The 26,000-nt window shown below is 48.1% G+C and overlaps 12 protein-coding genes across 12 annotated transcripts; 8 read left to right on the top strand and 4 right to left on the bottom strand. All coding sequences in view use genetic code 12, as the record gives it.

Annotated features, from left to right (window-relative positions):
* Positions 1 to 875: 875 nt before the first annotated feature.
* Positions 876 to 2,207, top strand: FOB63_000648 (uncharacterized protein; the record flags this gene model as incomplete). The annotated part of the gene is made up of 1 exon (XM_002619489.2): positions 876 to 2,207. The coding sequence occupies one exon, from the start codon at positions 876 to 878 to the stop codon at positions 2,205 to 2,207; it is 1,332 nt and encodes a 443-aa protein (XP_002619535.2).
* A 1,051-nt stretch (positions 2,208 to 3,258) lies between these two features.
* FOB63_000647 (uncharacterized protein) lies at positions 3,259 to 5,369 on the top strand (the record flags this gene model as incomplete). Its single annotated transcript, XM_002619486.2, has 2 exons — positions 3,259 to 3,521; positions 4,370 to 5,369. 2 exons carry the CDS (start codon positions 3,259 to 3,261, stop codon positions 5,367 to 5,369), a joined length of 1,263 nt encoding a protein of 420 aa, XP_002619532.2.
* Positions 5,370 to 5,534: 165 nt separating this feature from the next.
* Positions 5,535 to 6,524, top strand: FOB63_000646 (mitochondrial 37S ribosomal protein mS43; the record flags this gene model as incomplete). Its single annotated transcript, XM_002619485.2, has 1 exon — positions 5,535 to 6,524. The coding sequence occupies one exon, from the start codon at positions 5,535 to 5,537 to the stop codon at positions 6,522 to 6,524; it is 990 nt and encodes a 329-aa protein (XP_002619531.1).
* Positions 6,525 to 7,266: 742 nt separating this feature from the next.
* DBP5 (ATP-dependent RNA helicase) lies at positions 7,267 to 8,679 on the bottom strand (the record flags this gene model as incomplete). Its single annotated transcript, XM_002619484.2, has 1 exon — positions 7,267 to 8,679. One exon carries the CDS (start codon positions 8,677 to 8,679, stop codon positions 7,267 to 7,269), a length of 1,413 nt encoding a protein of 470 aa, XP_002619530.2.
* Positions 8,680 to 9,944: 1,265 nt separating this feature from the next.
* FOB63_000644 (uncharacterized protein) lies at positions 9,945 to 10,745 on the bottom strand (the record flags this gene model as incomplete). The annotated part of the gene is made up of 1 exon (XM_002619483.2): positions 9,945 to 10,745. The coding sequence occupies one exon, from the start codon at positions 10,743 to 10,745 to the stop codon at positions 9,945 to 9,947; it is 801 nt and encodes a 266-aa protein (XP_002619529.2).
* Positions 10,746 to 12,224: 1,479 nt separating this feature from the next.
* On the bottom strand, positions 12,225 to 14,084 carry FOB63_000643 (uncharacterized protein; the record flags this gene model as incomplete). Its single annotated transcript, XM_002619482.2, has 1 exon — positions 12,225 to 14,084. One exon carries the CDS (start codon positions 14,082 to 14,084, stop codon positions 12,225 to 12,227), a length of 1,860 nt encoding a protein of 619 aa, XP_002619528.2.
* A 2,796-nt stretch (positions 14,085 to 16,880) lies between these two features.
* TCC1 (Tcc1p) lies at positions 16,881 to 18,797 on the top strand (the record flags this gene model as incomplete). The annotated part of the gene is made up of 1 exon (XM_002619481.2): positions 16,881 to 18,797. The coding sequence occupies one exon, from the start codon at positions 16,881 to 16,883 to the stop codon at positions 18,795 to 18,797; it is 1,917 nt and encodes a 638-aa protein (XP_002619527.1).
* Positions 18,798 to 20,317: 1,520 nt separating this feature from the next.
* Positions 20,318 to 21,067, bottom strand: FOB63_000641 (uncharacterized protein; the record flags this gene model as incomplete). Its single annotated transcript, XM_002619480.2, has 1 exon — positions 20,318 to 21,067. The coding sequence occupies one exon, from the start codon at positions 21,065 to 21,067 to the stop codon at positions 20,318 to 20,320; it is 750 nt and encodes a 249-aa protein (XP_002619526.2).
* Positions 21,068 to 21,715: 648 nt separating this feature from the next.
* Positions 21,716 to 22,075, top strand: FOB63_000640 (uncharacterized protein; the record flags this gene model as incomplete). Its single annotated transcript, XM_002619479.1, has 1 exon — positions 21,716 to 22,075. The coding sequence occupies one exon, from the start codon at positions 21,716 to 21,718 to the stop codon at positions 22,073 to 22,075; it is 360 nt and encodes a 119-aa protein (XP_002619525.1).
* A 99-nt stretch (positions 22,076 to 22,174) lies between these two features.
* Positions 22,175 to 22,447, top strand: FOB63_000639 (uncharacterized protein; the record flags this gene model as incomplete). Its single annotated transcript, XM_002619478.2, has 1 exon — positions 22,175 to 22,447. One exon carries the CDS (start codon positions 22,175 to 22,177, stop codon positions 22,445 to 22,447), a length of 273 nt encoding a protein of 90 aa, XP_002619524.2.
* A 196-nt stretch (positions 22,448 to 22,643) lies between these two features.
* Positions 22,644 to 23,816, top strand: FOB63_000638 (M20 family metallopeptidase; the record flags this gene model as incomplete). Its single annotated transcript, XM_002619477.2, has 1 exon — positions 22,644 to 23,816. One exon carries the CDS (start codon positions 22,644 to 22,646, stop codon positions 23,814 to 23,816), a length of 1,173 nt encoding a protein of 390 aa, XP_002619523.2.
* A 281-nt stretch (positions 23,817 to 24,097) lies between these two features.
* On the top strand, positions 24,098 to 25,366 carry FOB63_000637 (uncharacterized protein; the record flags this gene model as incomplete). The annotated part of the gene is made up of 2 exons (XM_066102488.1): positions 24,098 to 24,153; positions 24,217 to 25,366. 2 exons carry the CDS (start codon positions 24,098 to 24,100, stop codon positions 25,364 to 25,366), a joined length of 1,206 nt encoding a protein of 401 aa, XP_065958552.1.
* Positions 25,367 to 26,000: the final 634 nt, after the last annotated feature.

The following is a 26,000-nucleotide window of genomic DNA, read 5'->3' as shown; positions in this document are numbered from 1 at the left end:
TAGAGCCGGCGGTTGGTTTCGGGCTTTGCCACGTGACCCCACCATTGACCAATCGCCGTTCACGTTACTTTATCCGAAGCACCAGCCACAAGTACTGCGATGACAGATTCTGCTTGTGGCAAAGGAAAGTGTCGGAGTAGGCATCGGCCGGACCGGAGGTTGGGGAAAAACCCAGACACCATGATTCTGTCGGCAAATTGCCGTTAGCGGCGGGAATTGCAACTTTAGTCTAGTATTTGCAGGGCGACGAGTCAGAGGCGGGCCAAAATGAACAATTGGCGAACATTCGATAAATATCTTGTGTGCAGGACCTGGTTTCTCCGGAGGTTTTGTAGAGCAGTTTTCCAACAGCAGAGTGACAGAGTAGGCAGCGGAGGCTAAAATGACAAGAAAGATAAGCACAGGGGGCGTTTAAAGCTTCAGCGGAAGAAGGGGGACGCTCACAATGTCGAAGGCAGGTTATGAGCGCCGCGCTCTCTTATCTCTCACCTGCATCTTTCTGATCCTTATAAGCATCCGCTTTCCAGAAAATATCAAAGCATCAACAGCCAAAGTAACAGGCGAGATAGATTGAAAAATAGAGCGACGCAGGCAGAAGCGAGCGGTATAGATACTTCAGACGTGACAAAGAGACAAAGAAGAAGCAAAGAAAAGAAGCGAATCAATCAAAGCAGAAGAAAGCAAGAAAGCAAGAAAGCAGAAGCAGAACTTGCAACCCCAAGACCCCAGTGAAGCTAACAGACGACAACTGTTTCATCGGCAACACCAGATAACTTTCCGAAAAAAATTGCAGATACACTGACTAACGTTTGACCACTAGTCAGCCCAGCATTTCATGACCAGCATATTGCATCCCCACGACACAAAACATACAGATGAGCCAGTCTGAAACAAGTACGCGCGAGCCTGAGTTGCCGCCGTTTTCATTTTCGAAAAAACCCATCACACACCCGCCTCTTTCGCTGATGCTCAAGGCGTCGCCCGAAAAAGAGTGCCGTGACCTCGACAAGCCGAGCCTCAACACGACCGACTATGACGAGCAGATCCGCGCGCCCCGAATGTCGGTAGCGTCGCACTACACGCACAAGCCACAAGAGTTTGGGCGCGCGCCGCTGTTTGGGCGCGCGCCGCTGTTTGGGCGTGCGCCACTGTTTGGCCCTGCGCCGCTGTTTGGGCGGGAATCGCTGTTTACGTCTGTGCAGACAAAGCAACGGGAGAAGTCTGAAGGGAACGAGACCCAGTTTTCCGATGGCGCGCGTTTTTCCATTTCGCTGAACGACTCGGGCGTCTCGGGCGCCGTCTATCTTCCGGCCGCGCTCGATATGGGCCCGCGCCGCGACCTGGAAAAAGCGCTGCCGCTGCCCACCGACCACCAAAAATTGATGCGCGCGCTCGCCAACCTTCAAACAAACACCACCACAAGCGAAAACGAAAAGAAGGCAGGAATCGACGCAAGCGCAAACACAAGCGCCACCGGAAGCGGAGACAGCAGCAGCAGTACGCTCCAGCTGGTGTACGGGCTTAAGAAACCCTTGTGCACCCCGGCCGTTTTGCGGCCCATCGAGACCCCGGACGGGCTGGCGCTGGCGCTGCCCGAACTTGGCGCGATCGAGGTGCCCCAAAACACGGCCGAGAGCGCGGGCGACAGCGGCATGTGCGCCGAGCCTACGCGGTCGCACTGGATGCCCAACCGCGCCAGCAACCACTGTATGCGATGTTTTGGCGGCTTCAGCGCGTTCCGCCCGAGCCGCCGCCGCCACCACTGCCGTTTTTGCGGCCAGCTAGTGTGTCTGGACTGCTTGTTTGCCAGTGCGGAAGTGTACTATGTGGAGCCCGAGGCGCGCGCGCGCACCGACAGCGGGTCGCTGGGCGCGTCGGGGCTGTATTCGCTCGACGACGAGGCGCGCGTGATGATGGACGCGCGGGCGCGGCTCGTGGTGCCGATATTGCGCAACCGCGCCCAGTGGGGCGGAATGGGCGGGCCGCGCTTCCGCGCGTGCAAAGTGTGCAAAACGTGCGGCGCCAACTACCAGAGGCTCGTGCACGCCTTGAACCACCGCGCGGGCGAGCACATTTCTGCGCCCTATGTGTTTGTGGATAACCCGTACTTGTGCGAGCGCGCGCCGCCGGCGGTGCGCGAAACTCAGCCCGAACGGCGGGCGCTGGTGGGGCAGGTTCCTTCCGACTGGACATGGAGCACTTTTTAACACTTGAACAACGGCGCTTCGTGCGCCATGTAATGAAAATGCTTCAAGTGGCAATTTAGACCTGTCCGCGGCCCTGTCCATCATGATCTTCCCGATAGACACCTGAAACCGATGCTTTTTTTTGGACCTCGTTGCGTTAACCTGATTGTAATATGAATAGATACAGTGCATCAAATTACTGTACCGGGAGGCTGCGAGGATGTTGAGGCTAGTTTTGTCTTTAAGAACAGCCTCTTGTGAGCCGTCAAACATGTTAAACCACGTTCGCTACTTGCATTTCTGCAGCCGTCACTTGGACCCAGTCGAACTTGGGCCTGGATTAGTCGAAGCCTATTAGTAATGTGTGCACAATATAGATAGCAAGAATCAATCCAATAGTTTGTCTTTGTTCACTTGGTTACGATAGGAGCAACTAAGATGTGATGAGAAAGTTTCTCGCGTATGTTGAGCAAAGCCTGTGCCATGAATCAAGAATGGCAGGTTTCAAATAAACTTTAGATAATGCACCTTTATCAGTGTATGTGCAGCTGTGTGGAGCGGAATTCCCCTTCTGCTTCAACTAATTGCAATAAGCCACGTGAACTGACGGCAATTTGACGTGGATTCCACTTCCATGACATCATTTCCAACTTCCCTTTTCCAGCTGATTGGCAACTATCATCCACTTCAATATTTGCCCGGGTCTCCGTTAATCTTCCTCTTTTGGAGTAATTCTTCTAACCGTGCGTCTCATGGAAGCGCGCTTATGCGGTTCGCGGTTTTTGCTTCCGCATGCGGGTTTCTCTTAATTAACCTCTCGGTGATTCCCAACTTGCTTGGCCATTTTTTCCTCTTTGGAATTTCCCCGCGTATTGGCTTTCAAAAGCTTGTTTAGCCAGGCATCCGCCCAAGTCCGTCTTCCCTTTTCGTTTCTGCTCTTTTCTCTCCATTCACATCCTCTCCAGCCACAAGCAAGGTACCTGTTCCGTCTGCAGTACGGTAGTGCACAGCCCAGACTTATCCACCATTTTCAAATCCATCAAGCTCAGCCAAACGCGTTACTTTCTTCCTCATGTCTCGCCAATCCTCTACAGACAACCTGAGTCGTCGGATCTCGTCCAATAACCCATTCCGGCAAGATCTTGCGGGCCCAAATCCCTCGTTTTCCCTCAACAGATCCTCCTCTTCCGTCCATCTGTCCGGATCAGCGTTCGAAGAGTGGGTCAATAAAAACAAAGAATTGATTGAGCTGTCAGATGAAGACGAAATCCCCATAAGACCACTGTTCCCGGCCCAGTCCCGTACTGGCAGCGACAGCAACGTCAACTATGGAAGGTATGTATATTGCAATTTTTCTTTTGATAGCGTAAACGCTTTGAGCGGCTAATTTGATTTCGATTGTCCATGGCTGATTCCTGATTGTGTCATTTCCTTATTGTTTGGCCGCTGGAGCTCTTCTTTGATACGGCTTGCCCCTTTGTTTGGTGCTTTGGTTTTTGACTCGTTTTTCGCTTGATCTTTGAAGTTCTGATGTGCTTCTCCTATTGTCCTTTGACATAACATGTGGCTACAAATGAAAAAAAGAGACTAAATGGGTCGCGTATGCGTGACAGGTTTTGCAGTTGCGACAGATATTGCATTTGGAATCAGGATGCCGCCAGATGAAGATATGGTTGACTTTCCCACCTACTTCACTTGTTGAAACCCTACCGGCCACTTTTGTTTTGCAGCCCTGGCCCAAGATTTTCCGTTCCTTCGCAATTTTCTCGTGTCACGGTTTTCCGTTTTCGGGAGCCTCGCGTTTTCGCAGCCTCGTTTACTGCTGGCCATCACCCCGTCCTTCCCCTATTTGCATCATGGTGGCTGGGCTAGTCGCGGCTATTTGTGACCATCATCCGAATCGGCACGAGCTCTAATATCGTTTTGAGGGTCACGTGTGCGCACACCGTCTACTTTCTCCCCACTTTATGTTGTCTCGCCCCCCGTATCAGTACCTTATGGGCCGGGCCTGTCGCATGGAGCTGGGGCCATGCCGCGCCGCGCGATCCTCCTTGTATGCCGGACTCTATGCAGTGCCTTTCCAATGTTGCCTCTTATCCCTCTTGATATTGCTCTTCGTACATCTAGTCCTCCGCCCGCTTTTTGTTTACGCCGCAACTTATATCTTTTACTAACCTTGCCAGAAAAATGTCCTCAAACAACCCATTTGCTTCTGCTATGAGTGGCGAGTATAAACATCATAGAGACCCTCCTCCTCCTCCCCCTTCTGCTTCGCACCACAAGGTCGCTCCGCCTCAACCTCCTCGCGATAAAAAACCGGCCCCTCCTCCCTCGTATGAAGAAGTTGCCGGCGCTGAGGCTGCAGCAAAAGATTATCCCAGAGAAAAACTGTCTTCCTCTGTTCCCCACCGCTCGCACAGCGAAGCAAGCCATAGACGTCGACATGGCGAAAGCAGCCGTCACCATAGGTCAGGCAAGTCATCGTCGAAGCATAAATCGTCGAAGAAAAAAATTGAACCTCACAAGCCTGGTAATTTGGACACCATCGATAAGTTGGATGTGAGCGCATTCTTTGGTGGCCGCTTCCACCACGATGGTCCATTTGACGCTTGTACACCCCACAGAAACAAAAACGATAAAAATGCCCCTGTGTTGGCATTTCCAGCTGATGGACCTAACAGTTCCATTAAGGCCGCTGGACCAGGCATTAACAACGATGACCGCATGGATTTGGCCTTTGGAAACTACACAGAAGACCGCAACGAAATTGTTGGCATCAAGTCACAGCCACAACCGGCCCCAGTGCCTCTTCCAAAATCAAACCGTGGGTCTGACGATCCACAAAGTACAATGTATACCCCTCGCTTGAACCCATCTGTCGTTGCGTTTGATGCGAACCAAAAGGCGGCTCCAATTCATGGCCTGACGACTGCAGGTTTAGGTTCGTCTACATTCCTTGATGGCGCGCCGGCACCCAAGACGGATGAAACTTTCAATAGTAGCGGACTAGGACGGAAAAAATCGTTGGTTCAGAGATTGCGCAAGAATAGTCTGAGCGACCAGCCAGCACGCCGTATGTCTAACGATAACTACAGCGAGTATGCACGCTCCCCCTCGTACGAAGAGGAGAGCAGTAACTCCTTGTTGCGCAGAGTCAAGAGTTTGAAAGTGGGTCGCCGCTAAGGGCGCCACATTGTACTATAGATAACTTGGCCGGAAAGGGTCTGGCCAATATATGTGTATTTGGAGCGCGCTTTCGAGCTTTGGTCGTGCACTTAGTGCGCGCGCAGTGTGTGCGCGCACCACGCGAGAAAATGAAAATGCGTTGGATCAATTTCCTCTTCACCCATGTTTTCGTCGTCTGCTGCCCGGCTCCGTCCAGTGAAAACTCCTAGCACTCAGCGATTTGTATCTTATGTGCTTCCCGCGGTCCCTCTCTTAGATAGTCTCCGTGCTACCAGTTCTGAGTTTTCTGGCCTTTACTCGGCTAAGAGCGTTAACGATTTGTGGTTTACCCGTGGACAAGCTGTGGTCGATCGTTTGAACTCTCAGCTTGAGGAAAACAAAGTGCGCAATCCACCAGCTGATTTGAGCGAGTTGATTACCCTTACATTCGCCAAGCCTGGATTGAATGGAGTATACGAGCTGGCATCTCTCTTGCACAAGATGCACTTCTGTTGGGAATCTTTGCGTCCTAGTAGCAATGGAGTTGTTTCCAAGGCATCAGTGGACGCTTTGTTGAAGACTCCATCTATCGCCACGCGCTTTGCCAACGAGCCAACCGACGAAGCTTTGGCTGAGTGGATTCGCGATTCTTTCGGATCAGTTGCTGAGTTGCGGACGCTCATGCTCAACAGCGCAAATGCCATCAAGGGCGATGGTGCCACGTGGTTGGTGGCGCAAGCCACATACGCTGAGAACACTAGCGATGATGTATCGTACAGTCGTTTAGCGGTCATGAACACGTACAACGCGGGCGTGGTGGATGATGCTCTCCGTCTGGGCCAGGTGGCTCGTATGAAGCAGCAGAAGCGTGCCCGCGCAGAGGCCCTTCAAAGTCGCGATGCTTCTAATGAGACGCTAGAAGAGGTTTCAGAAAATGGAGCTGAAACCAACGTGTTGGGAACGGTGGAGGAAGCTGAGGAAGCACTCTTGTTTTCAGAGCGTAAGTTGGTTCCTTTGCTTGCAGTGGATGCATCCATGAGTGCGTACTTGGGAGACTACGGTGTGTTTGGCAAACAGCAGTACTTGGATAATGTGTGGGAATGCATCGATTGGGACACTGTGGCGCGGAGAGCACCTCGGCGTTTCAAGCCATCGGTGGTGTTTGAGCACTGATCTTGTATATATTGCCCGCTACTAGCCTTTGCTGGGGCGTTGCACCACGCTCATGTATTTTGACACTCGATGGAATATTCTGATTGCGTAGGATTTCATAAATATAGATTTATTTCGATTGGTGTCATACCTGACTTTGTAGATCAAGCTCCTTTAATTGATACGGCTATGGACTTTGTCTTGCGTAACATGTCTGTTTGTTATTTTCTTGTTTTGTCAGTCTTATTGATGTACCCTTCCCTGTTCTATTAAACGGGAAAGTTTAAGACCATGTGTAAAACAGTACGGGCTTCAGGAGACTAATATTTTCAGTATATAATCTTGGTCCTCATTGTTTCAAATGAATTTTCTCTATACATTTCTTAAGATTTTTATTTACTCGTACAATTATCGTTACCACTGCTGTTCGAAGATAGGGTCTTTTCTCGTCAAGTTAAGTCAACTGATCCTTGAAGTTCAGAAGATTCGAAGATTTGGAAAAGGTGTACCTCAAGTTTTGCAAATACACAATGAACTGGATCGACCTATTCCAGACTATATTTACTTTCTTCCTGCAACCACAATGCAGACCCAGATACGTTATAGGGCCCTTCCAATCTCTTCTAAATTATTCTACTATTAAATGTACATGAATGCTCATCTACATTTGCTAGACCAAGCTAGTTTAACCGTCCAATCCGCTACAAAGATCAAAATGTGCAAGTCTTTTAACTATAATTGCGTATTACACAATAAGGTTCTTCTAATTCTTAATTACCTTCTTCACAATCTTCTCCACCTCATCCCAATCATCAGTAGGCACACGAGTCATTTCGATGTCACCAAAGTACTGCTGGATGTACTTCAACACCTCGTAGGAACGCTTGTCGTGAACAAACGAGATGGAAACACCCACACGGCCAAAACGACCAGTTCTGCCTATTCTGTGCAAATACGTCGATGGGTCTGGCTTCCCGTCCTTGTCCACTGGCAAATCATAGTTCACCACCATGGAAACAGACGCAATGTCAATTCCACGTGCCAAAACGTTGGTGGTAATTAACACCTTGGACCGGCCCTCGCGGAAATCGTCAATCAAACGATCTCTTTCGTCGTTGTCCAAAGATCCATGCAAAACAGAAACAGTATGGCCCTCTTGCTTCATTTTCTGGTACAACATGTCTGCTGTGCGCTTAGTTCCCACAAAGATGATGGAAGAACCAATGGTCAAAAGCCCGTACAACTCACACAACACTTCGAACTTGTGTTGCTCCGAGTTGCAGTCCATATATAGCTGTTTGATTCCGTCGACATTCAATTCTTCCTGCTTCAACTCCAACGAGTTGGCATTGGGCACAAACTTCTCTGCATACTCGCGGACTTCGGTTGGGAAGGTGGCGGAGAACAAAACCAATTGCGCAGTTGGTGGCAAAGCCTTTTTGACTCGAACACACTGGGCGCCCAAGCCTTGTGCATCCAACATGTTGTCAGCCTCATCCAAAACGAAAACACGCACCTTGCTCAAATTCACACGGCGTCTTTTGATGAGATCCAACAAGGTTCCTGGGGTACCAACCAAAATGTGCTCATTGAAAGAGCTGTCGGCAGAGTAGGAGCCAGGAACAACCAACTTGCTGGTGACTTTGGTGAAACGGCCCATGGTCTGGATAACCTCTAGCGTTTGGCGCGCGAGTTCTCTTGCTGGGGCCAAACAGACTGCCTGAACCAGATTGTCCAGTTCGTCGACACGAGACAACAAGGTCAACGAAAATGCAGCTGTTTTACCTGTACCAGATTGAGACTGGCCAATCATATTCGTGGGAGGGTTCAGCAACAAAAGAGGCAACGCCTTCTCCTGGATCTTCGATGGCTTGTTGTATTTCATCGCATACAAGCCTTTGAGCAACTCGGGCGACAACCCTAGCTCCTCAAAAGATTTCACTGAGAAAAGAGGCGAGTTGGGGTCCGCTTGCAAGTCGGCCAATTTAACCTGGACTTCATAAGTGGATTTGATCAAGTTGGTCTCTGGTTCAGGTGCTTTTTCTTCCTTGTCGACCTTTTCTGTCTCGGTCTTTGGGGCCGCCGAAACTGCAGATTCTGCATCTGCGGGGCCTTCTTTTTGCAATGACAACGATGCAAGAAGCTCCGAGGCGTCTGTGGTGGGTTTTTCGGCCATTGTTGTAGAAAGATAAATACAGTGGGCGGTTTTTTTTTCGTTAGTGTAGGTGAGGGGTACGGGTGTGCTGCTTCCACAACCGATTTGCCAATGTTATACACGTCAATTGGGTTCAAATATAGTCTAAGACTACCATTGGGTTTTCGTATTGGAGAAATTCTAGGCTGATTTAGGGGGGTTAATGGTTTTTTGGTGTATGACTTCAGGTGTCTCTATTTGCAATAATGCTCATTTTTGTCAAACTCTAGAGAATGAGAAAAGTTGGACAATACTGACTACGAAATACAAAACGTGAAAAATAAGCGTCTGAAACAAGAAAGTATACAAGCTCTTTGCTCCCTTGCTATGATGCTTACAATTACACAAAATTAATTTCGATTATAGCTCCTGCAAATGTCTAAGGTCACCTATTATTAGATGCGATCTTGTTCCGAAACAGGTCAAGACACTTCCTAAAAACTGGGTAATTTTGAATTTCAGAAGTCTCGTAGAAACTCCTCTCATGATGTTTAAAACCTGCAAAGGAGCTACTTGCCTGAAGGAACAACGTCGCATGAAGCTTAATACATACATTTCTCCTACAATCTAAATCATCACATTTTGCAAGTTTATTGAAATTGTTGATTTTGTGATTTCGGTCCCGGATAGAAACAGTGCCAGTCAAGACTTAAGGAATGTATCTTAGCTTATAGATGTATGTACGGTTCAGTTTACATCGGTAGAAGGCGGGATCTTACTGTGAAACAAATTGAAACTGAACCTGAGGCATGTACATATAAGTCAATCATTTACAGCTAAGTTGACTACCGAACATTTGATGAGAGCCAAAACAAGCATTCGAGTCCTGATTTTAACCCGCAAACCCTTGATAAATTTAGGAATATTAGACTACACCCACGGCAATTTCAGCCAAGCCCAAAATTTTGGCAGGGTGTTACAAGGTGCGCATAAAGATGAACATAATGCAATGGATACTTTAAAATCTATAAATGTTGTGGCATGACTATGATGTGCTGACAATATAAGCATCCAGCGCATCTTTAAACTCAACTAAACTTAACCGCACAGCGTCCTACATTAGTCTGCAGAATATTACCGTCTGATGACAGGTGGTGCAATCATTTCATGGGATAGTTAGAGACTCCATAGGTTCACCAAATACTAATTCTTTGAGTTTTCTTCCTTCTACAATGATGTTAGTCTACAAGTATGTTTTCTGACGCTTCTATCAAACCCAGTTAATGACATTACTATAAGTGCCCGCCTCAAAAGTACATGTACATCTTGTCGTCACTATGGTATTCCTCTTTGAACACACAAGCATCTAGTTTGTCCCAGTAGCGGCCTTCTATTTGCGCTTGTGCATCTTCTTGATCGCGGAAGAAACTAAGGAAAATGGCGTTCTCCACCATCGAAACACGTACGTTGTCTTGGCGACTCAATTGGCGCTGCAAGTCTTCCAACTCTTTGGTTTCCACTTCCATACTGAGCCTGTTTCCCATGGGCAAACGGGCGTCATCTTTGAAGTCACTAAAGTTGGTGAGATTGACCGTGCGGTGGAGCTTACTTGGCTTTGATGTTTCCTCCTCCTTTTCAACAAAGTCCTTCAAGTATATAGAATAGTCCATGGCTCCTATTGGTGATGCATCCAAACTTTCAACTTTTGTCTTTTGCGAAAGCGGCGAGTCTATTGGGATGGTTTCAACAGATATGATGTCGCTCGGTTCCAGGTTGACGCCGGTCAATGTTTTTTCGCTGGAGAAATTGGTAGTTTTGCTTTTGAAAATCATCAGTTTGCGTTTTCCTTTTAAATCCGCCGGGATTTTCAGGCTCCTTGCCTGTTCCGGGATTTCCTTGTTTTCCGCTACTGAGCTTGGGACGAACATGCTTTTCCTTTTCGAAACGGTATTATCTGCTAGTAAAGTGTCGGCCAGCTGGCTTAAAGGCCGAGGTTTGCCAATGATGGAACTGAGATCTTTAATGGATGACTTGCGGCTCCGAATGGACATGAAAAGCCCGGTTTTTCTCTTTTCCGAAAGATAGGATACGCTCTGGCTGCGAAGCATTGCACAATGTTATCAGCGAATAGAAGTTTAAGTGGTAGCTCAAAAAGGTAACTCAGCAAACTTGTCCGCACAAGAAGTCAAAATTTGGCTTTCATATATGTAGCTTCAAGCATCAAAACATTGCATGCATGATCGCGCATCGAACCTCCTGCGACGCGAAACTTCAACGTTTCCTGTACATGGCTCTTGTTTGTCTTGTTCCTGGAACATGCAGTCCATCTTGTTTCCGCATGCCGGCACGGCTATAAAAGCACAGAAGACCCACCGAGTCCGATGGGCCGCGTCTGGAATGGGAGAATTTTTACCGTTTCGGTTAAATTAAATGGCAAGAAGGGGGTTTGAACTGTGGAAGGTTTGGAATCTGACTGTGAGGCGGGTCTCCTTTTTCAGAGCGACTTGTGCGTCTTCGCATCTTTGGGCTAGACTTTCCTTGTTTCAATGGAGGATGCTGGCCACAAGACGTTGGCTGAGAAGAAAAATCTTAATCTTGCTGCTGCATAAGGAGTTGCAGCAAGAGCCCCTTTAATCGTGATGTAGTATGCACCTAGACATAGTCTAGTAAAACGAAAGTGCATTGGGCTTCTAGGGTGTTGAAATGTTGAAAATTAGGAATGTTTACGCAGGTTGAATTAGCTACGTGCAATCAGTAAAAAGATTTAGAATAGTGGTAATTGCTGCTAATTATGTGGGCTTGAACTCAAGGCGGGAAAGTCATCAGAATTTCACATACATCGCTTTGACAGGTCCATTTACATGATCTTATAAAGTATTTTTGGCCTAGGCGGAATAATGTAGGAACACAGCTTATGTATCTGGTAACGGATTACAGGAGAACCCCCTTGTGATCAACGGTGCAGAGACCGAAGCCATTTCAAATTTCAGAGATCATAGCTCCAGGTTCTGGCGATGCATCCGGTGGAAATGTTAAGAAGTCGGTTAGTATCGGACATTAACAGTCCTAAAGTTCGAACAGTTGTGGTGAACACTTTACTAAACAAACGCAAACGTAGTGAAACCGGGCAGAAGGTAACCTAACTACTTAGCGCTTCAGCTAAAACGGGTCTGTCATAGTACACTACAGAGATGTGTAACTCTAACTTAAGGCTCGTTCAAACCGTTGTTTGTCCGCTATTGGATTGAGAGGAAGATTTTTTTTGGCCAATCAACAAAGTACGCAATACATCTACGAATAGTTGATATTGACGATTTAGAAGACGCTATAGATCGATTTTAAGCAGGCAGTGAATCTAAGTAGAGAGTAACCCAACGACTTGAAGAAGCTCTGAAAAGAAACACGCTAAATGAATGATGCTTGTGCTTCAAGGACTTTTCTTTTGAGAATACGATCGTCTTCAACATAGACCTGAAGGCACAGAGCAGAGAGCCATTGTTACTGTAACTTCTCCACTTCGCATTGTACTGAACATATCTCTATTGTCTATTGATAACCATCTATTTACATTATAGCCACTATTTACATTATAACCAATTGGCGTATTTTGTCTCCTCTGAAATCTGCGCATGTGCCACTGCATGCCCTTTAATCTTTTCCACACACCGTTCCATCACCTTTGTCTCGTCTGCTGAAGCATCTTCTCCTACTGCTGGAATAAGTCTGCTGGTGAATGGTGTTTTCCCCGTGTATCGCTTCACCTCAGTGACACTTTTCTGGACCCAGTTTTCCTTGCGCAAGACATTACCGTTTGCATCGCGTCCACTCAATGTTCGGCTGATGTACTTAGTTATGGGTTGGCGTATGATCGCATCCACTTCCTTTGGGAGGTACACCACAAGTGGCCCAGACTCAGGGTCTTTGGCTCCAGTGGGTTTGAGCGAAACATATCCCAAATACCGAAGCACAAGGTCTATGCTACCATAGAAAGACGGAACGATATGCTTCACTAGTGGCGTTGGAGCATTGTTACGGGTACCCGGAACCACAAACACATTTTTCAACGCCGGGTAGTTTTCGGGACTGCGCCACACGTCCATAGCCTTTCCCATATCTTTGAATATATGATGTGGGTGGCTGATGAGGTTTTTGACTTGGAACATGGTGTTTTTTGGTGCTTGCAAAAAAAACAAGCCTCCAACAGTCAAAACCTGGCCAGACTTCAACGTCTCGTAGTGCGATTTGTATGTACCGGCCTTGTACACTTTCTGGCCCTTGTGCAATGCCTTTATAGCCTGTGGTGCAAGAAAGTCGTAGAGCTGAGCGGTCTGGGCACTCGAAAAACCAGGCACATCGTAAATTGTCACACTGCGACTAAGCTCAAAGGGCAAGTTTCCTCGGGTAAATCCAGGCATGTACGATGCACCAGGCCCGTTTTGCTTTTTGAAGGCCGAGGCCAATGCCCTATTGTGTTTGATGAGCGCCTGGCGGGTTTTAGGCTCCTGGTGCGTGGAAATAACCTGATTGTCTATTTTCTGAAGAGCCCGGTCTCTTTTCGCATTGGGTAAAGCGAGCCGTCTTTTGTGAGCAAGGTGCACCAACGACTGGATCAAAGTAGACTTTCCACTGTTAACGCAACCAATGAAGTAAGTATTGTCGCGAAGACTGTCGAAGAGTTTTTCCGTATTCCAGTCCACTGTGCCGCTAACACAATGCACGTTTTCCACAGGCACATGGAACATGCGCCAAAAGTAGTCCTGATAAAACTGAAGTCCGTATTTGCTGGCGACGGAGTTTTTCTGGAAAAACAAGTCGTTTTTCGTAACCACAAACTGCATTTCACGCGGTGATCTGTGCCGAAACACATCTTCATTGATAGACATGGGGAAATCCGTGGCACTCACGACATAGGCCAAGTTCGCATATGCGGGGATGCTGTGCATCACGTCCGACACTGCTGCAACGGCAAATTGGTCAAGCGGAAACTGCGAGCGGTAGTGGGAATCACGGCAGCGGATACACAGCACTTTGTTGGCTGGCTGTTTTTGGCTTTTCGGCGTTTCCTTCTGGCCGCCAACCTGCAACCCCTGCGCACCATTGAGAAGCAAATCCCGATCAGCCTCTTCAAGTGACGCAAGATGTTTTTCGTAGACGACATCGGTTTCTTTTCGGAAATCCCGAGAACTTCCCGGCGCCAAGTAGAAGCCTGGCTTTGATCTGTCTTCGTTTTGAAGTAAAACTCCACACGATGAACATTTGGGAAGGATGGCGTCTGCGATGAGCGGCGAAAACTCAGATGAGGAAAGACTTCGCTGCAGTTGCAAAGCTCGTGGTGCTAAATGGACACGCATACGCATAAGCATCAGCGTACACAGCAGCGGTCGCATGTGCGACACAGCAGCACGCTGCAAAAGTTGCAAGCCCGTCTGGATTTGCGCTTTGAGCATGTCTGGTGGAGAGCAAGAGAGAATGTCGCATTAGTAAAGGGCGCGCCTGCGCTTTTGGAAATGTCAAAAACGACCCATTAGGCGACAATGTCGCGCCCGCCCCATCGCATCTGATGGCCAACTCCACAAAACAGAAAAAAGCGGAAAAGCCCACGTGAATATCGACAAGATTATGCGGATACATACATTAAACAGCCCATTGTTTCGGGTGGGTGATTATCACACGTCATCTCGGGGATGTTTTACCACTACATTGTTCTCTCGCAAAGGACAATCTCCGATGCATGTGTGTGCAGTACTACATCGTAATGGGCATTCAGAGTTTGATGCCCCGCTCCTAGGAACAAAACCCGCATGCCTAGACGATCCACGTACATTACTGCACGTGACCAGGAAAACATGACTCCCAGTTTCAGGAGGTCGTATTTAAACTCGCAGCCAAAACAATGCGTGCGTGAAAGTTGCGCCGCAAAGTATTTTCTTACTGTGGAGAAACCACTCTTGTGCATATTTCCTGTGCCTCGTTCACGACATGCGCTTACAATTGGCATTTCAAGCTTGCGACTTGTGTCTTGCGATTTTGTTGGTACATGCCAAGTTTCTTGGACGTATCTTTTTGAAAATTTTTTCTGAAAAAAGAGGAGAGAGCAGGAAAAAAAAAAGACGAAACACCTTAGGGCTAGTGTAGGCAATTCCCTTCAGGAGGAGAGTAATTCCAGTCAGAAGAGGAAATAAGCAACATGTGGTTTAAAAGCCGCCATGCGGTGCACTTCTCGACGGCATACGGCTCCTCACACATGCAGAAGGCCCCATGCTTTGATTAGACGAAAGTTATGGATAGCATTCCATCGAGAGCTTGTAACATGGCAAACGTGATAAGAAATAGCCACAGAAAATTAAGAAGAGGTGTTCTAATACAAGCGGGCAATTTAAGTTCGGAAGAATCAACTGACTTTAGCAACGAAGACTTGATTTCGGGTACAAGTCGCATGATCCTGCGCTGCACTATATCGCATTATTTAGGTGCTGGCGCAGAATTATTCAACGGCCATGCTACAGATGCTTGCCTACATGATGTAAACACAGCATAGCAGCTGCATATATTTTTTCAGCATAATTGACGCCCTCGACACGGCCGTCAAACTCGTAGTCAAGTCGAATTGGATGTGTTTTTGCCATATCGAGTCGAAAAAGAAAGGCAATATTTCCGATTTCCTTTTGCGACCAATTTCAAAAGTGCGGTGGAGTTTTTTAATACGCTAAATTGTTAAACTCGCGAATTTTGACAATGTGTGGAATATGCACCATGCAGATGACATGCTTAGGGAGCCTCGACGTACGACGTGCGTTCATACTTATCTGGCCTGTTCAAGTATTTCCGTTTTTTTTTTTTTTTGAATCGAGGTAAAATTATTTTCCATGCGTCACACTCCATACCACATATGTGGCACTTCAAACACCAAATGAGATATTGCAGGCAACCAAGGTTACAAGTGAATTAGTTTTATTTCCTTTGTGATGGTTGTTGCTGCATTTCTTGAGAAACCCGAGTTTTGTCGTGCCATAAATCTCTATGTAGTGGAGCTTCTGGAAGATGAGAGCCATGCTCGACAAAGAAGGCTTCTATACACACATTAATTTCAAGGAAGGGAATGTCTTGACGGAAGATGCAAAAATAAAATAATTTTTCGCATTGTTCCAGGAGCCTTGGTCTCGCAACAAGGAGAAGTTGAAGTGATTACATTCGAAACATCTGGTTTAATAACACCCGCATGGGCCGCGCATAAAATTACGAATGCAAGGCAACGATTACATAATCGCGCATATTCATGGTTACGAGCCACGCAGCATGATCCCGCTGGTGGAACTTTGCTATAAAAGCCAACGTAAGAAACACCATTTTCTTGAACAACGGTAGGACCAGGGCTGGCACCTATGGCAGAGGAGAATATTTTTCAAAATTGAAGATAGCAAATGAATGCCACGTAATTCAGTCCCTCTTACGGCTATTGTAGAAAGAGCTGTTGGTGTGGAACTGGGCTGAGTGTCCTCACGGAGGAAGAACAAACCATAGAAGGTTAGGCTATGTACAATCGAAGTGGTGCAGGTACTGGGCATTAACTGCATCGTCTACATGCATAGCTGCACGAAAATTAAAGGAAAATCTTGCATTTACTTTGCGCACTTTGGTTTATATCACTGGACTGACACCTCAAGGAAGAAGTGCATTGTCGCCCGAAATAGATTCTTTTCTTTGCATCCGCAACAATAGCGTATCATTTTTCCAGGTTGGGGTAGGCACAATGTCTTTCTGCAAAGGGGCAAGTGCCAATAATAAGACACAGAGGCCAAGCATTTGGAGCAAGAGGCGTAGAGCACCAAAGGTTGGGCGGCCCGTAACTACAGGCTGCGACATGTCTAGCCGCGAAACAGGGAACATTAGCGCTCGCAGAAATCCCGTTAGCCGCCTTGCAGCACACATGCTGTTGCTGTCACAGCATTTTTCATGCATGCACAGGTTACGAGCCGCATGACGTACCTCCTTTACCTCCATGCCTCATGTCCAAGTGTGAGTGTTCTTTCCCACCGTCATCTGCTGGCGGCTACCACTTTCTTTTCCAGCTGAATTCTCAGATCCTGGCAGCTTTTACCCCTTTACTCGGCTCATTTCGTCTGGCCCACCCACCCCCATATTCCTTGCATCTTCGCCAGCTTTTCAACTAGCTTCTAGCTGTCTTCTTCCTAGCTTGCACCATTTCTCCATCTCGCATTTTCCAAACTCCCCCGACGCCACATATGACCAAAAGATCGGCGTCTGTGTCGCCCCGTGCGGCAAAGCTCATGCGAACAGACGCTTCCGGCGGATATTCGGCCCAAGTGGGCGAAACCTGGATTGCTGTAGGCCACTGCGCCACGTCAATGGGAATTGTTGCCGTGGCGGTGAAAGCATACGAGGCGGCGTTGGCGCACATGCCCGATTCCGTCGACGCTTTGGTTGGCTGGAGCCACCTGCTTCGGATGAGCGACATTAGCGCCAATGAAACCGTTGGGTCGCAAAACGCCATCCGAAGACTCGCAGCTGCAGGCGAGCGGAACCCAGAGGTGACCAAAAGTGCAGCCTTTTTCCGCGAGCTCACCGAGTGCTATCTTCTAGTGGGGCTCAATGAGCAGGCGCATCTGCTGATCCAGCAGGCGGTGCAGCGGCAGCCGCAGGATGCAGCGCTCCATCTCTTGTTGGCGCAGACACTCATTCGCGCCGGCGCGCGAGCGCAGGCGGGTGCAGCGTTGGCGCATTGTCTCCTGCTCTTGCCTGCGCAGCTTGCGCAATTCACCAAGGACGACATTGAGACAGCGCGCAGGGCCCATGCGGAATTGGCCGCCATTGCGGCCGCCGACGGCAACATCGAGTTGCTGATTACAGAGTTGCGCGCCACCTTGCTGTTGCCGCCACCACCGTTGGCGCGCGCAGACGAGCACATTGCCCTTTGGTGCGCCTTTGCCACCGCCATGGAGCGGGCCAACCGCATTCCCGAGGCGTTGGAAGCGTGCGAGCGCGCCGAAGTCGCCGTCGGGCCTTCGCCCCATATTCTCATCACCCACGCATACTTGCTTTTGCTCGACACGTCGCGCGCCAACGCCGAGGCGGCATTGACGCTCTTGTCCAAAGTGGTGGCGGCCGAGCCGCCCGAAGTGCGCGCGGCAGACTTCACGCCGGCCGACGCCGAGCGCGCGCCCGATGTGCCAGGCGACTTTTTGCCCTGGTACCTTTTGGGCAAGGCCTACACGCATCTCGATGCGCCCCGCGCCGCATACGACTCGTACCAGATCGCCTTGCGCCGCGCAAACAACCTGCCCATCACCTGGTTGGCCGTGGGCAAGCTCTACTTGGAGTTGAAGCAGTTGCCCGACGCCTTGGCCGCCTACCTGCAAGCGTTGCGCCTCCAAATGAACGAAAACCTGCCTGGCACCGCCGCAGCCTGGGACGGCTTGAGCTGCGTGTATGAGCGGTGCGACGACCAGCTCGGCGACGCAGCCGACGCGTGTCTGCGGGCGGCGTTTTGTTTCCGTGCCATTGGCGACGCCAAGAGCGCAGACTACTTTGACGACCGTGCCAAGCGGCTCCAGGCCGCTGCCGAGGGCAAGGGCCCCGTGCCCGAGCTTGTGGCGCCGCAGGGCGTGCCCAACTACTTTTTGCGTGATCTTGTGACGTTGTTGCCCAGCGAGCGTGTTGCGTTCGTGCTGGGCGGAACCAAGGCGCGTGCGCCTGAGCCGCCGGCGCCAAACGGCCGCGACGTTTCAGCACAGCCGCAGGCGCCCGCTCCCGCGCTTGCCCCGGCACCAGGTCCAGGCGCGCAACGCCCTCCCTCGTACGAATCTCGCCCGCAGGGCGAGCGCACGCCGTTGGCGCCACCTCAGCCTATGGCGCCTCCCATGGCACCTCACGCGTTCGCCCACAGCCCTGCGCCTCATGAACTTCCGGGCCCTCCTCCGCATTACGCCTTGGGCCAGTATCCGCCACACATGGTGGGGATGGGCAACGGCGTGATGTCGCCGCCCGGCGGCCCTCAAGGCCACCGCTCGCCTCACATGCCTCCCATGCTCAACGAAGGCTATCCGATGGCAGGTTCCCCCGGATACCTCTACGGGCAGTATATGCCAATGCATGGAGGGATGATGCATGTGCAGCCGTACGGAGGCACCTGGCGCAGATGATTCGTGGCAAGGGCACTTTAAGCATGTTTGTGTGCATGCTCCGTTAGAAGCGTCAAATGGCACTGCTGCTAGCTTTGTGGGCTGGTTTGGGTCTACGAGCACCGCTAATGTAACACGAGTGAGCTTTGCTTTGGGTTGCGGTGCTATTGAGTTCGCTGGCTGTGCAATATCTAATCTGTACCAATAGTATATGCTCTGTGTATAATCCTTTTCTGGCTACTTGTTTGTAGTTTGTGTATGTATTGGCTCAGGATACATTCTCAGGGAGGCACCAATAATGAACTTCACAATCAATTCCGGTAATCGTCGCATGAGAAGCTATTACGATCTCATTCGAAATATCCCGATTGGATGAAATATTTCGTGACGGGAAGCCTACTTCCAAAAGCGGATTTAGGGATTCAGATATGCGGCAAAGATCTTCGATTGCTTCACGGAGCTGGATCCAGCATTTCAATGTAGAATTGGGTCGTATTAAATTCTGAGAAGCTTTAGCCACACTCTTTGGCACTGTATAACGTTTGAATAAACTTATGGACGAGGTAGAGTCAAATTTTAGCACCATTAGACGTAAACTTACGGTATTCCCAGGTCCGTAGTTAATGATTCGTAAATTGTTCGATAGCTCCTTGTTCAAACGAAAGGACCGTTTGGCTATAAGTTAAACGTGACATAAAGTACGTTTTGGAAAGGAGGAAGGATAATCAAAGATACCAGAAAAACCGAAACCGGCGCTGGAAGGGCATTTTGACATAAAAGATTCGCCAAGTGGTACGATCTTGCCTTATGATATTAAACAAAAGGACATTGCTATCTAGATGTGCATCGTCATTTTCCGGCTTGGCACGGATCTGATTTCAGTCGCAAATGCAATAACAGAACCCATAATTTCACTGACTACAATTTATTAGAACAATTAATTCTTGAAGCAAGAACAATAAATTCTTGAAACAAGGTAGACCTCATCTGATTGCCTTAAGGACGTCCAATGGACTTGTCTTGATGTTTCAGTAAGATGAACATGAAAGATAGGGACACAAGAAACAACAGTGGAACTTCGGATGGTGCAGAGTCCAATCTAGTTGCTTTAAATCCGCACAGTGGCCTGACCAGTTTTGTTTTGCGTAGTCCCATTACAGATTACATGGTCCAGTTACTAACACGATATGGCCCATCTCTCAATTCACCTTTCTAACCTTCTACTCTTCACATTTCTAACCTTCTACTCTTTGCATTTGTTTCGCTCTACTTCTTCGTTTTGTTCCCTTTCGATGATAGGCTTTCATTCCATTCTTTCGTAATTTCCACAAGGTTATATTGATGTTTAAAAGGTATATGTATATGAAGCAGAGCCACCGCATCAGCGACAACGATAATTGCCAGATTCTAGCACCTATAACTTTCTCGCGATACGAATCGCATGAATGCAGCCAAAGTACTCCGACTACGGTCGGTCTTGAAACTGGACAAATTGTTTATACAAACCCACGTCTAATACTCTCAGCCGTCTGTCGAACAGACTACCATGCATGCGCCAAGTCGAAAAAGTCGCCCTCGAATACGCCCGGCGCCATTCGCGCAAGCGCAGGCAAGGACGCAAAAGCATCGCGCGCGCGCCCGCCTCGCATCACCACGCCGGTGTCTGCTACCCGAAGCGGCAAAACATCGCCTGAACTGTCGCCGACGTAAATGACATGCGCCGCGGCATGCGCGGCCCGCACCGATTCAAGCTCCTCCTTCTTATCTGCGCCCGTCCTAATATCCCACTGCCGATCAAACTTTCCTGTGCAGATGCCGTTATTATCAAACTCAAAGTCATTTGCTCGCACAACAATGCCATGCACGCCGTGAAGAGCGAGTGCGGCCTCGATGAAGGTTTTGCTCCAATTGACGCTCACAATGTATATCGGCGTGCGGGTTTCGCGTGCCTTAGCCACAAGCTGAACAAATCCCGGGCGAAGGACAACTTGCAGCGCCTGCGCCTCAAAGTCCGCGCGCGTGAGCCCCAGAAAAATGCCCGCCCGTTCGATGGCGCCGATAGATACCATCTCCATTTCTCGCGCGCGCCGCTGATACTGTTCCTCCTCCTCGACCGACAGGCGAGGAAGCTTTTGTGCGGCAAACTTGGCTGCAGCATCAAGATACATTTGGACAAAGGTGTCGAACGGCGGAAGGTTTTGTTTGTGCACATATGCCGTTTGGGCGACTAGCAGTGTTGTGTCTTTGGTTGTGATGGTTTCGTCCCAATCACATACAAGGACACGAGGCATTGTTAGTTTGCGTGTTTGGGCAAAGCCAATGGACAAGGGCAAAGCGCTTGAGCGGGCGGGGAAAAAAATGCGACGGCAAGAATGTTGCGCCGCTGCAATGGGTCGCAAAAAATTGGCAAAATTGGCAATGGTTAAATTGCGCGCACAATGTGAGCGAGCAAAAGCGAGAAAAGTGCCTTGGGAAATTGGTTGATGTTTTGGAGAGAATCAGAGTTTGTGCACGCTCGGTGTTTGTTTGCGCGAGCGGTGCAGACACGCCACTGCATACACGCAATGTATGCACGCACCACACGCATACACGCAAGTACCCAATGCACCTAAGTGGACCCAGTGCACACACGCCGACGCATGTGGTTGCATGCATGTTAAGCGTGCCTGCGTAGACCAGGCACTATTATTTGCTACTCCTGCGGCAGTGCATAACCAGCCACTGTATCCAGGTTGCGACTTTGTAGCGCCTGATCCCTTTGCCCCGTGCCGCCCGAAACACCCGCCAACAACCGCACCATCTTGCCATCTGCAGTCACACGCTCCCTTAGTAGGCCCGAATCTTGCGTTGCGAGATAGCGTCGTGCAGATTTCTATTTGTGCGGGCATGACGCGCGCAGCTTCCTATATAGGAGCAAGCCTCGCTGACTTTTTCGTGCCATGTCCCAGGAACTCGGAGAACTAGGAAACATTAAGCCATCCAATGGTGAAGTGCCAAAATCTGTAGGCGAAAACCTTCAGACTAACTCTGCTAAGGTTGAAGGCGAGAATGCCTCGATCGGGAAAGCCGAAGGACAACTTGGAAAAACCGAGGGCCAACTAGGAAAAACCGAAGGGCAACTTGGAAAAACTGAGGGCGAGCTTGGAAAAACCGAGGGCCAACTTGGAAAAACGGAAGGCCATCTCGGCAAAACTGAAGGCCAATTAGGAAAGACTGAAGGCCAGCTTGGCAAAACTGAAGGCCAGCTTGGAAAAACTGAGGGTCAACTAGGTAAATTCGAAGGCCAATCGGACATTTAAGTTATTTCCTATTTAGGCAATACCTGATTCTGATTCTACATCCCATCAAGGAGGCCCGGAAACATAATAAGTAATTAATCTACATTTTTCTTTTCTACCATGACTCAAATTCAAGAAGAAGTCCCTAGCCTTGAGCAGCAGAAAAAGCTTGAAACGTCTTTGCGTGAGGCGTTGAACCCAGACGGAAAAAACCCGCAGGTTGACAGCGCCATTTCATCCACTTTTGATTATATTCGGAAGCTGCTTGAAAAAATGGAAAACTCCCAAGACAAGGACAAGACAGCGCAAGAAATTGCCAACGATTTGAAAGATAAATTTGACAATTGGGCAGCGAATCAAAAACAGACCCAAAACAGTAATGAATCACACTAAACGAGCATTTCCGGATACACAGTTTTGCTTCTTCTTTGTTATTTCGATTTTTCGTCACGGGCCCAAACTTTATAGCTTCTAATATTATATCTCCTTCGAAAATTTCAGTCATTTCAGTCAAGTGTGGTAATCGTTGACGATAATCGCACGTGACCCAATGTGTAGATAAGATATTCCTATCCAACTTCTTCGGCCAATGCAATTCTTTGTGTTTTTCGTGGCCTGGTTTTCTTTAGTCCTTGCGGTTCGGCCTTTCCATTTCAAGGGGCCGCAAGAGGCTTTGATTTCTGTTTTCGACTCGCAATCTTTGACCGATTACGTTGTGGACTCCAAATACTCTTTGCTAGAGCTCCACAAAAAGTTGGTGGAAATCAAGTCTATCAGTGACAACGAGCTCAATGTGGGCCAATGGCTAGGCGCCTACTTGAAAAAAGCAGGATTGACTGTTGAGTTGGGTAAAGTTGACGGCGAAAATGACAGATACAACGTTTACGCCTACTTGGGGAAAAAGAGAGACACCAGTATCGTGGTGACTTCTCACATCGACACAGTGCCACCATATCTCCCATATTACGTCAATGGCACACAGATTCACGGCCGGGGGTCATGTGATGCTAAAGCTTCTGTGGCCACACAAGTCATTGCCTTCTTGGATATGGTGAGCCAGGGTATTCTCAAAGAGGGCCAAGTATCACTTTTGTTCGTTGTAGGGGAGGAAAATTCAGGCTCGGGAATGCGCAAGGCCACTGAAAGCTTGGGTGCATCTTGGGACATTGCCATTTTTGGAGAGCCTACGGAAAACAAATTGGCTGTGGGCCACAAAGGTATATTGTTGTTTGACGTTGAAGTGTTTGGCAAGGCGTCGCACTCCGGATACCCAGAGTTGGGCGTTTCGGCCACAGAGATCCTTGTTCCGCTCTTGGCCAATTTGCAGAGCTTGGAACTCCCCACGTCTGACATTTTGGGTCCTTCCACTTTAAATATTGGCAAGATCGAAGCGGGAGTAGCGGCAAATGTGGTTCCAGCATATGCCAAAGCCACGATTGCAATTAGAGTCGCTGATGATTTGGCTCGTGTGGTGCATCTTGTTCGTTCCGTGGTGGAAGATACACCTCATGTTGGCCCTTTCAGTTTTTTTGGAACAGAACCCCAGTTCTTGGATTACGACGTCCCTGGCTTCGGCACTTTGGTTGCAGCTTACACCACTGACGTGCCTAATCTCGGTCTTCCTTTGAAGAAGAGATATCTATACGGCCCTGGTACCATTCATGTTGCCCATGGTGCAAACGAATATGTGGAAAACCAGGATTTGCTTGATGCCATCAGCGGCTACAAGAAGCTTATCCAACACGCTCTCTCGGAAGTCTAGTTTAGTAAAGACAACTGCCTCTTCTAATTATTACTTGTGCACCATCTCTATATCCATCACGAGTAGAAATCTCATGGTGGACTCAAACCAGGTGTAGTTGATATAGCTCGGTGCATCCAAACGCCCAGAAAGAGAAATTCTGGGCGACAGAAAGAGGCGAAACGCCCCGTCTCCAGCACCTGCAACTCTACAGTAGGGAAAAAAATAAAATTTGTATTGGTTTCGAAAAAAGTGGGTGCGGTGCTCTTTATATAGTGCCATACTGCAGGTAAAGGCAAACCATGAATGGGGGTCCTAGAGAAAAGCCACTTATTAATACGATATTCATCTTCGAATCGTCAAATAGACGATTACAGTGGAAACGGAAATTGCCATTTAAGCTTGGATGGAATCAATGAAGCCAGAATCGGAATCTTCCCTGGCCATCGGTACACGCACGACTCATCTACATAGATGCATCTACAATGCAAGATATACAATATCTAGACAGTATGAGTAAAGTTCCCGCATGGAAAAGGCTTGGTCTTCAGGTTAAAGACGAAGTTTCTGAAGATCCGTTGGCCACCACAACACATTTAGAACACGACAATGTCACCAACAAGATAGCGAAAAGCTTGAATCGAAAAAGACGCTTAGAGGAACAAAAAGATGGGGCTAAAAAGCCGCCCAAGCGAGTCAAGGTTCCCAAAAGCGAAAGGAAGCCTCCGCCAGAAAAGGATCAGTTGGCCTATTTGCGCCAGTACGCTGAAGATAAAGATAACTGGAAGTTCAGCAAGCAAAAGCAAAATTGGCTACTAAAGAATATCGAGTCGATTCCGCAAAACTACGAATCTTCTCTTATATTATATGTCGAGGGAATCCAAGGCGGGGCACGTGCTCGCTTGGTGGACCAATTGAAGCAAGTGGTGGAGAAATGGAATGCTGTTGCACAAGCTATTGAAGATCGTGTGAATGCGCAGTTGTACGGAACAGGAGAGGAGAAGAAGGACGAGAACGAAACAAAGGAAGAAAACGAAGAGACCAAAGAAGAATCAGGACCGCTGAAGGAATATGCCATAAGATGTAATAAGTTATTAGCCGCAATCTCTGAAGAGGAAATTGTTCTTAAAGGTGTGGAGGAGCAAGAAAAGGAAGAAGACAAACAAGAAGAAAAGGAGGAGGACAGACAAAAAGAGAAGGAAGAAGACAAACAAGAAGAAGAGGAAGAGGATAAAGAAGAAAAGGAGGAAGAGGAGGACGAAAAAGAAGCAATGGCTGAAGAAAATCAGGCTGATCCTTCTAAAGAAGAGGTAGTTGATGCAGAGGATGCAGAAGACAATTTGGTGATCGATGAGGTTGAAGTGGAAGAGTATGAGTTTAGCTCAGAAGAAGAGAAGGTAAAAGAAGAGAACGACAAGGAGGAAAAGAAGGACGACAGCAAGAAAGAGAAGAAGGACAAGAAGGACAAGAATGAGAAGAAAGAGAAGAAGGATAAGAAAGAAAAGAAGGAAAAGAAAGAGAAGAAGGAAAAGAAAGACAAGAAGGAGAAAAAAGACAAGAAAGACGAGTAATGTACGAGTAGATTCCCAATTCCATAGTTATTAATCGCATCATAGACAACCTCGCCTGGCCCAAACTAGCATTTCATTGTAACACATACATTTTATAAATGGACACAGCTAGTGGAACCACAATGCATGAAATGCTACATAGTGGCGCTCCTACGTACTTTCTAGTTTTATGTACATTGAAACTCTACTCTATCCACTCGGCTGATATTTCACGACAAACAACGGTGCTCCCTTATCCTATCTACTCAATTATGCTGATTGCAGAGCAGGATTTTATGTAGAACGACTATCATTCACATTCAAATAAACCAATAGCAGTCAATCTCGAATTAAAACAAAGCAACTACCGAAGTATTTGGCGTTAAGTAATGGGCCATGGAAACAGTGGCCAGTATCATTTACAGTTAGGGCCTTGAGGAATGAAGTCCCACCAATATTATTCGCTGATCTATCCGCCATAAAGCTATCCCGAATATCTGGGCTAAAGGAAGATGAATAAGCACTACAAGCATCACATACTAGTTGTTAACATCACATACTAGTTGTTAACACGATAAAACGATAAAGAAACCAAATATGTTTGAATTTTCAATGAACGAACAACGAAAAAAAAAAAAAAATAAGTACATTAACT

Source organism: Clavispora lusitaniae, assembly GCF_014636115.1.
Source record: "Clavispora lusitaniae strain FDAARGOS_655 chromosome Unknown tig00000003_pilon, whole genome shotgun sequence".
Taxonomy (NCBI): Eukaryota; Fungi; Ascomycota; class Pichiomycetes; order Serinales; family Metschnikowiaceae; genus Clavispora; species Clavispora lusitaniae.
The sequence above is the reverse complement of the archived record's forward strand: the minus strand, read 5'-3'. Positions and strand labels throughout refer to the sequence as shown.